The sequence below is a fragment of the Toxorhynchites rutilus genome, chromosome 2 (genome assembly GCF_029784135.1).
Source record: "Toxorhynchites rutilus septentrionalis strain SRP chromosome 2, ASM2978413v1, whole genome shotgun sequence".
NCBI lineage: Eukaryota > Metazoa > Arthropoda > Insecta > Diptera > Culicidae > Toxorhynchites > Toxorhynchites rutilus.
In genome coordinates this window covers 129,776,221-129,788,621 of record NC_073745.1, presented here as the reverse complement: position 1 = coordinate 129,788,621, position 12,401 = coordinate 129,776,221, and the positions used below count along the sequence as shown (strand labels likewise).

Here is a 12,401-nt window from a genome sequence, read left to right as displayed (position 1 = left end):
AGTTTTCACAGTTGGTTTTTCAGAACGCTTGTAGCTCGTATATTTCTCGACAGATCGTAGAGTTCGCCTCCAAAACCACAGTTCTTTTTCATTTTTATTTACTTTGTTTGCGGAGACTACAAATCTTTCAATTCAGTCGTCTCCGAAACCACAGTTTGAGGTACGGTAATGTGCTCAATAGTGAAATATATGATAGTGAATAAGCTGATGACCACCTATGCATTCCCTATCACAGCCATCATTTTGATTGTACGATATGTGCATACACCGAAAGATACCCGGAGTTAAACATTTACTAAGTACAAAGCCTTCAGAAAAAAAACAAGAATCAAGTTTGTAAAAAAAACGCAAAAACACAACACCAAAGGTTCTTTTCAGAACCCCCAACATGTTCATAAAGAGTAAACAGTAGACTAATCCATTTTTCAGGTAGATAGGTAGGTATTCACGTAGGAGAAGAAAATAAAGAAATATATTAGAAATATATATTTTGCAAAAGCTGTCCCCTTTGTATAGTCCTACGTCACTCCGGTTATGTCCCCGACATTACCCACCCGTCTTTTTTTTAGATACATCTTTAAAAATTTGCGGATTATGCCGTTCATCTGTATACTCTTCCAAACCAAAGCAGTGTAATACTGAGGAGCAGATCAGTACAGCAGTAGGAAATACTTTAGAAGAAGTACCATCAATAGTTTCAGTCGTTTCAGCATCTTCGCCAGATTCCCAAAACAGCAATATACCAGCAGTATATTGTTTTACCATCTTGGACCCATTTTTTAAATTTTCTACATGACTTCTATTTTATATGAAAAAATTAAAAAAAAATTAAAAAATATGTATTTTGGATATTGCAAATTAATTTTTTTTGTAAATAAAAAAAAGAGTTCTAATGTTTTTTTTTCAGTGTATATTTTTTTCATGTTTAGATATCAATACTCTATAACTCTTTCTAAGACACTATTTCGGTACGACTCATAGTTTTTTTTGTAAATAAAAAAAGAGTACTAATTTTTATTTCTCAGTGTATATTTTTTTCATGTTTAGACATCAATACTCTATAACTCTTTCTAAGACACTATTTCGGTACGACTCATAGTTTTTGAGATATAAATTATCAAAGATTTCTCCTACTAAAATCGTTACGCCCTTTTCAAAAGTTACGCTTGAGTCAAAAAAATCCCAATTGCTGTGGAAAACTCATATTTCCTTCAACCCAAACGGAATACAAACTTTCATTCGAATCAAAAATACTCATGTTTTGTCATTTGTCGATTTCATTTGGAATTGCTCTATTGCGAAAACACTCTCGATGCGGGCTGAATGGAAAGCGTAGCAAGAACAATTCGGGGCTTAGTGTGTTAATTACATATTTTCTTCCATTTTCATCATCTAAAACATCCAAGATGCAATTGGCAATAAAAAAAACAAATAAAATCAATAAATACGAAACGAAAATCCAAACTACAGATGCAAAAAGACCTGCTAATTGGCTCTAATTTGGTATATCGATCATCTGTTCAAAAGTTATGGTTTCTCGAAAAAAAAAAATTGGACAAAAAAAAGATTATTCCGATCACCCTAAAATATAAATGGGCACGCTGATGAATAAAATACGGGTCTAATATTTTGCGATTAGGGACAAAACTAGCAATATTTACGAAAATCTGAGAACCACTATATTGGTTTGGCATGGGTTGGCTGATAGTAGATACAACACAATGCACCCAGAGATCGGGCCAGTATCCAGAGTGTCACATTGGAAATGTTTTGCTCGATTTTTCTTGGTATGATTTTTATTTCGACTTCTGATCTTTATTCAAATCATTTCGGGAATAAGTTTTTTGAAGTTTATTTTTTTTGTAGATTGTAGATTAAAATACTTGAGTTGTGAAACAAAACCTAGGAAAAAGAAACTCAAGGCTTCTCAACATTGTACAATAAAGCAAACATGTTATCCATGTTTTTGTAGCATAATTAATAACCCCTGCAGATATAAACGTATTGACAGCCTTCATCATACAAAATCTACCTACTTTTTGAAGTTATTAGAAGACATATTCATACATTGACTGCCACGGAGAAGGGTAGAAGCGTTCCGAGTTTAGTCTGGCAATTAGTGTTTCATGAGAGCAGTGCGTCAACCAGTTCTTATTTATCTGTCCCCAGGCTTGTCAAAATTGCCTATCCTAATGGTTCTAGACAACATCCAATGCCCTCATGAAACCACTCACCCAGCAGGTAAGGACAGAAATTCAGAAGCATCCAGCACCAGCAGCAGCAGTGGGTGATACTGAATGATGACGATAATGATTATGGCAGCACAAAGAAGCATTCTCATATGCGCGTAATGCCATGTTCTGTCAATAGTAATAACCATAGTAATAAAATGTCGCCGTCGCTGTTTTTTCCTCTTCCGAACGGATCTCGAAGGCCGCAGCGAGGTTGGAGTGAGGAAACCGCGGAAAAAAGCAATGTGGTGTCAAGTAAGCATCGCATTAAAATGCACTAGCGCATTTAGCCTCGGTTGGGATGAATCCGCCGCGTGCAGCAGCAGGTTTTAGCTGATTTGAATTTTCTCGCCGAATGCGTCCGCTCGGAGGGCACCATGAAAAGGGGGAAACGACCATACAATGGGAACCGCCAAAATGTCTGGAAACAGTACTTTTGAATGGGATGGGATGGGACATAGAAGATGCGAGCATGGGAGAGCTGCAAGTCTTTCCAGCGGCTTCAGTTACTTCTGCCAAGTGTTGCTTAATTTAAAACATCCTGTCAATGATTATTATATACGTTTCAACGACGGAACGGAGAGATATACGAGTCTGATCTGGCGTTTTTATTGTCGTACTCTTTTTTTACTCTCTGCTTCCGATTCGCTACGAGATGGGAAAAAATTTTAGCTGGAATAGAATGATTGAAGAGGTGGGCTGAAAATGTTTAAAATGTCTGTGATTTAGCTTGAACTCGAAAACTCACGAAAGAATGTTCAAAAGAAGAGCCAGGCCATACTTGCATACAGAACATTAATCTCATGATTTCAAATATACATAAAATACTGATTTTCTCCCAAGCAGCGGAATGAGCCTCGGTACTGGGTAATAATAAAATATGTAACGATTTCCGGTTGGTAACGATAAGCTCCAGAATTTGAAAACGATGCCACTCTGCCGGGTCGCTTTTCCTCACAAGGATGCCCTCATGGTTCAACTGCCGGGAGTGCCATTTGAAGGGGCGTCGTCGTTTCAGTGACAGGCGTGGAATTATTTCACCCTCTAAACTGCCACTCGGTTGACCAGCGGACACTCTCGTTGCAACCCACATCCGCAAATCTCGTCTCCACTCCCCTGGGCCGTCAACGAGGGATTGAATAAAATGCATCGGAATCGTTCTGCTTTTTCCAATATCCCTCCCGGTATATTTATATCGGACCAGACATTGTTTTTTTTCCGCACTCGTACCTTTCCAACTTTCCGTTGAACTTATCTGTCGAGCAATAAATTTTGCATTTTATCAGTCACCAAATGGTTGGGAAGTTTTAATTCCGTTGTCACCAGTTGAGCCGCCTGTTCCTGATACTAGGATGATGGATTAAAAGCTTGTAAAATGGAAATCGTTGCTGGAAATATACTGGCAAGCGGGTCCTGCCTGCTGGCGCGCAAAATGGTGATCTTCCAGGCACAACATTTTGGAATGTGTGTATGTGTTTTTATCATAACAACGTGAAAACATGTTGGCAGCAATTGCTCCGGAAGGACTGAGCGAATGGATAATATCGAGCCCGGACGAGCTGAGCCAACCCCTCGCATGGGCAGCCATAAGCTAGAGGTACAGTTATCTGTATATATAGAGCTGTATATAAAACTGTCCGGAAATAGTATATACGTCACCTATTGATGGCATCCCGAATTCAAAATGAGCATCTCTCATTGAAGTTATGCAAAAATCAATTGATAATTGTCAGCTAGAAGTCTAGTAGTGGAAGAGTGCAAGCATAAAATTGTATTTTTAAATGAAAGTTTTGTAACGATTTCTCCAGCTTAAGTTGGCTGATGACCTAAAACTAAGAGCAACCCGAAAAATTCAAATTCGTATACAGTTCTTTAGTTAAATGTGGCTCTTAAATTTTTGCAAAATTACATATTGATACTTTCAACAGTTTTTTTTTTTTTTTTGCCTACAGTCACCCTAGAGCTGTGGAAATCGCGTTTTTGTCACAACAAACAACAAAATAAAACCGATTGATAAATTGGAAACAGTATGTAGGGGAAGGGAGGGTAAGCCCGCCACTGAGGATAAGACCGGCACCCCCTGAGTTTTACTAGAAAACTCTGATTAACTACGTTTTTGAATACTCTACATGTTAGTATTTATAATTTTAGACGTTTTCAATCACATCGAACCCACCGTGATCCGTCAATTGTCAAAATATAAATCAAAACAAACGCGAGTGCCGATTGTAGGGATGCACTCTAGCATCGCATACATCTACAAGCTGATGTGAAGCACACCTGATGATAAGATCTTTGAACCGAACTGTCACATGCGTTGAGATAGAAGGGAGAGAACAATTAGTAACGGATAGGCAAGCGGACGTGTTTTATTGAAGCGTGAAAAATAAAGAAGTCATTAAAACTGATTGATAAACGCGTTGTGTATAATTTATCGGAAGAAAGTAACCCCTCTACATCTGGCGACGAGGATGGCGAAAATTGTAAGTAGCGAAAAGGACACGATGAGTGTTCGATAAAAAAAAATGTGTAGGATTATGACTCGAAAAGAACAGGTTATGTGTATCAAGCCAATGGTAAGAAACGAGTGAAAGGTTTCATTCCAAGAAATGAAACTTTTGCGCACCAATTCTGAGGAATTGAAGATGCGGAAATGTGAAATAATCTATCCTCCGAGGAGGTAAAAAAAAAAATAAAAAATAAAAAAAAGAAGAAAAAAAAAAGCTCCTCTGAGGAGGTAATATAAAAGCGATTTCTCCGAGGAGGAAGACGGCAGAAAATGACTCCTCTGAGGAGGGAAGAAATACAAAATGGCGCCTCTGAGGAGGAAATACTGTAAAAAAGATGACACCTCTGAGGAGGTAGATGCAAATCGATTTTTTTTCCTAAAAAAAAAAGTGTTTGAGAGGTTACATTGTTAAAAAATATGGGAACATAAACGATTACATGTACAATTTGAAATTAAATGTGTCGGATGTTTTCTTACGGTTGAACGTATACACATAATTTTAGTGCAATTTCATTCTCTTTAGATTGATGGTGCGCGAGCGCTTCCGGCATTCCGATGCGAAGAGATAGAGAAAAATCATTTGGCGAAAGAATGGAAGGCTTGGAAAACGGCACTTGTTGCATTTGGGCGGACAGCAACTGCAGCGTGTGTATGAGAGCCTACCGGATAACGACAAGCTTCCAATAGTGGCAACGAAGGCAAACTGGTATGACGTAGCTGTAGAAAAACTGGACGCATATTTTGAGCCAGGTCGTCAATATATACTAGAGCGCTGTCGATTGAGGAGTATTAAACAGGAACGAAATGAGCGATTTTCACACTTCGTGATGCGAATTAGACAGCAACTATCGGATTGTGGATTCGAGAAATACAGCGCTGAAATAAAAGATGTTTTAGCAGAGATTTTCATTATAGATACTATTATTGAAGGTTGTGTTTCTGATGAACTGCGGCGTAGAATTCTACAGAAGGATAGATCTTTATCGGAAATAATAGAAATGGGCGCGATGATGGAAGGAATCGAGCAGCAGATTAAAGACATCGATAAATTGAAAACACAGAACCATACATCAAAAACAGAGAAGATCTTCCAAGTTAAGTCGGAACCAATCATGAAAAATCGGAGATCGTTCACGGATAGAAGCTCAATGTACGATATCAAGAATTCTAAGCCAAGCGAAAGGTCCGTCATATGTTATCGCTGTGGAACGAACGGTCATATCGGAACGTCAGAAATTTGCAAAGCACGTAACCAGGTTTGCCGACGGTGTAAGAAAGTTGGACATTTTGAAGCAATATGTCGGAAGAGTACTTTTGGATCAATCGGTGCATCGAAGATAATAAAACCCAAGAGAATTCGTCTAATTGGAAGTAACGACATTCAACAACCGCAAAAGTTGGAAAAATCAGATGACAAATCTCCGGACGAATCACGTGATTCGAAGATGTACTACTGTTTCTACGGAGGGAATGAATCGAATGTCGTGGACTGCAATGTAGGTGGTATTCCTCTCAAACTATTGGTGGATTCGGGCTCCGATATCAATGTGATACACAAGGAAGCTTGGACGCTTCTCAAACAACGATGTATCAAGGTTATCAACTCACAGAAGGGTTCTTCACAAATCATTAAAGGGTATGGATGTGACATACCACTGCGGATTTTGGGAACATTTGAGGCTGAAATATCAATAGCATCACGGACAATACTGGCGAAATTTTTCGTCGTAGAGGAAGGTCAACGCTGTATCCTAGGCGATGCCATGGCAAAAGAGCTGGGAATTTTAAAAGTTGGTGTTGGTTTGAATCAGTTAGAAAAACGTGACGTTCCTTTTGGGAGAATCAAAGATGTACAAGTACAAATACATATGGATTCCTCTTTCAAGCCAGTATTTCAGCCGGTACGACGCGTTCCCATTCCACATGAGGCTGCTGTCAATAAGAAGTTGGATGACCTTCTTGCAAAAGACATTATTGAGGTAAAGACCAAAAACAAATAAATGGATTATTTATTTCTTTTTTTTTTAAATATATATATATATATATATATATATATATATATATATATATATATATATATATATATATATTGATTTATTTCGCAAAAAAATCGTTATAAATAAATAAATTTAAAAAAAAAAAAAAGAAAATGTCGATTAGGTTATTTTGATTAATGCGATTATATATTAATGCGAATATTTTCTCAACATTTTTAGGTGAAAACAGGTCCAACGACGTGGGTGTCCCCTTTGGTAATAGTGGGTAAAGCTAATGGTGAGCCTCGTGTGTGTCTGGATCTGAGAAGGGTTAATGAGGCGGTGATTAGAGAGAGATTCCCGATGCCGATTGTAGACGAATTATTGGCTCGAATAGGATCAGGAAAAGTTCGCAGCAAACTAGACATTCGTGATGCTTTCCTTCAAACGGAGCTGGCGCCTGAATCTCGTGATATCACAACTTTTATCACGAGTCGTGGTCTTTTCCGATTCAAGCGACTACCGTTCGGACTGGTATCTGCACCAGAAATTTTTCAAAAAGTTATGGACGAGATTTTATCGGGATGTGAAGGAACGGTCTGCTATCTGGATGACATATATGTAGAGGGAGAGGATAAGGAAGAACACGATACTCGTTTAAAGATTGTATTTGATCGTCTTAATAAGCGCGGAGTTGTTCTAAATCATCAAAAATGCATAATTGGAGTTTCTGAACTACAGTTCCTAGGTCACATTATCAGTTCCGAAGGTATGCGGCCAGCTCCATCCAAGGTGGAAGCACTGTTGTCTTTCCGTCACCCTGAAAATGTGGCCGAAGTTAAGAGTTTCCTAGGTTTGGCAAATTATATGAACAAATTCATACCAAATCTAGCTGCTGTTGATGAACCACTTAGGAGACTCTTGCATCAAACAGTAAAATTCGTTTGGACGGAGGAACAACAGTATGCATTCAATGCTATGTAAACAAGCCATGACTAAAGAGAGTAATTTGGGATATTTCAACTGCAAGGACGCTACGTCTGTAATTGCCGATGCAAGCCCAACTGCTTTAGCAGCGGCTCTAATCCAGACAAATAGTCGAGGTGAAAATCGGGTTATCTGCTTCGCTTCCAAGTCATTATCTGAGACAGAGAGAAGATACTGCCAGACTGAGAAGGAGGCGTTGGCTTTAGTCTGGAGCGTCGAAAGATTCCAAATGTATCTCTTAGGAAAGCCTTTTGACTTAATTACGGACTGCAAAGCGCTAACGTACCTTTTCAATCCGCGTTCAAAGCCATGTGCTCGAGTAGAAAGGTGGGTCTTACGACTTCAAGGGTTTCAATACAATGTTAAGCACATATCAGGAGAGAAGAATATAGTAGATGCCCTATCCAGGCTTTCTACGCTCAGATCAGTACCGTTCGATGTTACTGAGGAAGTATTTGTAAATGAAGTTGTACGTGCAGCAGCTTCAACTGCTGCTATTCGTTGGGAAGAGATAGATCGTGTCTCTGGGCAGGATGAAGAAATATCACTGATTTTCGAAGCTCTAAGCAATGGACGTTTGTTTGAACTACCACTAGAATACCGCATGATCGGTCGAGAGTTGTGTCGTGTTGGAAATGTGTTGATGCGAGGTGATCGAATAATTGTACCCAGGAGTTTGAGAGAACTGGCGCTATGTCTTGCTCATGAAGGACACCCTGGCACCCGAATGATGAAAAGTCATCTTCGATCTTCGGTGTGGTGGCCCAAGTTAGACTCCGATGTGGACAACTACATGAAACGCTGCAGAGGATGTTTATTGGTATCTGCTCCAAACGCTCCGGAACCAATGAGCCGGCGAAGCTTACCTGCTAGACCATGGGAAGACGTAGCGATGGATTTTTTAGGACCATTGCCGGAGGGACAATACTTAATGGTTGTGGTAGACTACTACAGTAGATACTACGAAGTGTGTGAAATGACTTCAATAACGGCGGAGAATACTATTACAGAATTAACAATGATCTTCAGTCGTCACGGAATACCGGTAACACTGACTGCTGACAATGCACCACAACTGAGCGAAGAATGTGAGATGTTCTCTATTTTTTGCAAAAACTACGGTATCCTTCTAATCAATACAGTTCCCTATTGGCCACAAATGAACGGGGAAGTTGAACGCCAAAACAGGACAATACTAAAGCGTCTACAAATCGCCCAAGAACTGGGTCAGGATTGGCGTATAGAACTTCAAAACTTTCTTCTGACGTATCGGGCGGCTTCTCATTCTACAACCGGACGTTCACCAGCTGAACTACTTTTTGGACGGAAAATTAGAACTAAACTTCCGTGCATCACGTCTTGTTCCAACGACGAAGAATGGAGAGATCGAGATGCATTGACGAAAGAAAAGGGAAAGATATATAGCGACAATCGCAGACAAGCAAGAGAAAGCGTGATATCAGTTGGAGATAGAGTGTTGTTGAAACGAATCAAAAAGGACAATAAGTTGAGCACCGAATTTGTCAACGAAGAATTTGTTGTGCTGACAAAAACAGGATCTGATGTTACAATAAAATCTACGGTGTCCGGGAAACAGTATAGAAGAAATATTTCTCACTTAAAGAAGATCCCCGAAGCAAACAATCGGAGGATGAATAGCAACGATGAATCAGATGAAGCTCCGACTATAGAGGTGACTGAGGAAGGCAGTGCTTCTAATACGACTAGTACTGTTGACATACAAAGTGCGAATGAGCCCGAGCGGAAACGACGACGCTATGAACCAGCTTGGTTCAGTGGTTATGTGCCGTACTAGAACAGGACGTGTTAAGGGGGATGTAGGGATGCACTCTAGCATCGCATACATCTACAAGCTGATGTGAAGCACACCTGATGATAAGATCTTTGAACCGAACTGTCACATGCGTTGAGATAGAAGGGAGAGAACAATTGGTAACGGATAGGCAAGCGGACGTGTTTTATTGAAGCGTGAAAAATAAAGAAGTCATTAAAACTGATTGATAAACGCGTTGTGTATAATTTATCGGAAGAAAGTAACCCCTCTACACCGATGATATGTAGCCGGATGTAATTTTCCGTCAGTGAAGTTTAAGCTTTTATTGTTGAACGCGGTTTCAAATTCTTTTCCGTTGCTCTACAGTTTGTCCCCTGGATTGTTAGCAATCACTGGGATTCGAGTTGAGGTAAGTTAAAGCAATAAGTTAATAGAAATAGTCTTCTTGAAAAATGTATGCTGTCCGTCACCCTTTCAGTGGGGGATCCCGGCATGGTTTGCGTTTAGTTGAAGGTTTCTAAGACATATTTTCCATCAATTTCAGATGCCTCGCAGCTACCAAAGGAAAACGAATCGAGGGAGTTGGTCCCAGGAGAACCACACCCTTGCAAAAGAGGCTATTGTTAGTGGAGTGTTATCAAACGTGCTTCCACGACTTTTGAACTACTGATGTAAATTTAATGTTGGATTTAAGCTGTTCGATAAAATTAAATGAACTTCATCATTGAACGAAAAATAATGGCTGTCTTAACGAAAATAATAAACTAATTACAACTAAACATAATTTAATTAGTTTTATTGCCATCATAATCACAAAAACCTGAAAAATTGTACCTACAGTCATGAACTCATTGTTCTCTGTGATTTCAAGGCGAATCCTAGTGTGATTAAAAGCGTCGTATGACGGATATTGATTCAAGTAAGAAGAAAAACTGACCACCGGTAAGTGTTCAATGTGGTCCTAGATTCCATTAAACTTGTAATTGAATTGTGGTGTGGTTTGGTGATTTCTTCTCCATATTCCATGTTCATCGGAACTTGTTCCGATCATATCTCCGGAATCGGTTGAGCGATTCGAACCATACTCGACAGCGACATTTAGAATTAGAATACCTTCTATTTGCCGACTGTCACATTCAAACTGGTTCATCTGTTGCCAAGTATATATATTGAGAAATTGAGATGACGGTCTTACCCCATAGGGTACCGGTGTTACCCCCATGGGGTGCCGGTTTCACCCGCACTGGTTGATGAGCTTCATTTTTATGGCAGTTTTTTAAATTGACTATTACTTGATAAAATTACCGTTTAAATGTACTGATATTCATTATATCTCATGGCAAATAAACTAGACAATGATTCTGTGGAGGAAACATATCAATATGTGCCCGCAGATCTCACAAAACAATACTTTTCCTTAGGGGGTCGGGCATACCCCCCATTCCCCTACGTGTAAAATTTCCGGAATCGGAATTAGGGAAAATTTTGTAGATTTTGTGAGCCTGATCTATCCAGATCATTGTTCAATGTATTCTGTGAGACAGCGTTGCTTATCGATGCCCATGAGTTTTGTTTTGAAATGTCAAGTCCATTCAGGGTAAGACCGACACCTCAAGTCAGGGTGTTGATGTTTCAAGAAGAAACCGGACTAATACTCAGATGAAAGTAGCCAAAGTCAACGATGAGTTGGACATGTCAACAAAAAAAAACTGCTACAGTTCATAGCATCTCTCGATCAACGCTCATCGGCCACATCTACGGTGGATGTTTACTCCGGACCAGGAGCAGGAGTTTGTCCTTCACTTGCTTCATATTAAGAATCGTTTTTATGAGTTCCTTGTTACCGATATCCGCGGCCTGGCTTTTGAATTGCCAATGAAAAACAATTTGAACAACCCTTTCAATGCGAAAAAAAAAATTGGCTGAGATTTCTACACTCAAATTTAATATTAAGCAAATCTTTTTACGGGCGGTCTTCGTAGCCACATTGGTAGCTCTGCTCTACAAGAAACATCGAGCTGTTGTTCTATTAATAACACAACAATTAGCGCAAACATCAAATGGACCAACAACGCTTGTTACTCTGTAGTTGTAGAACAGATGGGAATTGCATTTTCAGAATTTTCCCATTTTCCTTCAGAGTTTTCCGAAAATTTGCCATTGTCATGTTTGGTTGAAATGTGTGTAATATTTTCATGGCACCTGCCCTCCATTCCAGAGGAGCACATTTCTCGTACCCCAAAAACCCTCACATCCAAAATTTGGCTCCATTTGCTTGATTTGTTCTCGAGCTATGCAGAAGTTTGTGTTTCATTTGTATGGCAGCCCCATTCCCCTGAGGAGGGGTAGGTGTGTCGAACCACCATAGAACCACCCCCCTTTAGAGAGGAAGGACGATTATCGATTTACCATAGGAATGCTTCGTGCCCCCTAAAACCTTCAAATCAATCAATGGTATTCGTTTAGAGTTAATTAAAAAAGTTATCTCAGTCAAAGATTAAGATAAAAAAAACAATTATCTTCTACATATATGAAAATCTCGTGTCACGGTGTTTGTTACCGAACTCCTCCGAAACGGCTCGACCGATTTTGATGAAATTATGCACAAAAAACATGGTAAGCATGGTAAAATATACATGATACCGCTAGAATACCGATTACTAAATATTTAATACCGATTAGAGCATAGAGGCATGCAGAAAAAAAAAATTCTTGAATTTTGCTTCAAACAATACATATAACCACAAATTTGAACCCCCATACCCTATTTTTGATCGTGATTTTAGTAGTTTGGTACAAACAATATTCAAATAATTTAACCGTCGGTCGTTTTTCGAACAGAGCGAATTTATTGATGTTGTTAAATGACAGATGGCGCTAAATCGAACTTTCATCCACACATT

The 12,401-nt window shown here is 39.3% G+C and overlaps 1 protein-coding gene across 1 annotated transcript; it reads left to right on the top strand.

Annotated features, from left to right (window-relative positions):
* The first annotated feature begins 5,738 nt into the window (after window positions 1-5,738).
* On the top strand, window positions 5,739-9,519 carry LOC129766117 (uncharacterized protein K02A2.6-like). Its single transcript, XM_055766581.1, has 3 exons — window positions 5,739-6,719; window positions 6,957-7,696; window positions 8,127-9,519. The coding sequence occupies exons 1-3, from the start codon at window positions 5,739-5,741 to the stop codon at window positions 9,517-9,519; spliced, it is 3,114 nt and encodes a 1,037-aa protein (XP_055622556.1).
* Window positions 9,520-12,401: the final 2,882 nt, after the last annotated feature.

Bases quoted from the DNA above. Each gene is read 5' to 3' on its own strand.
- LOC129766117 (XM_055766581.1), top strand. From the start codon at position 5,739: ATGGGCGCGATGATGGAAGGAATCGAGCAGCAGATTAAAGACATCGAT. The intron at 6,720-6,956 runs GTAAAGACCAAA...CAACATTTTTAG, and splicing joins TTGCAAAAGACATTATTGAG to GTGAAAACAGGTCCAACGAC. The intron at 7,697-8,126 runs GTAAACAAGCCA...TTCTACGCTCAG, and splicing joins CAGTATGCATTCAATGCTAT to ATCAGTACCGTTCGATGTTA.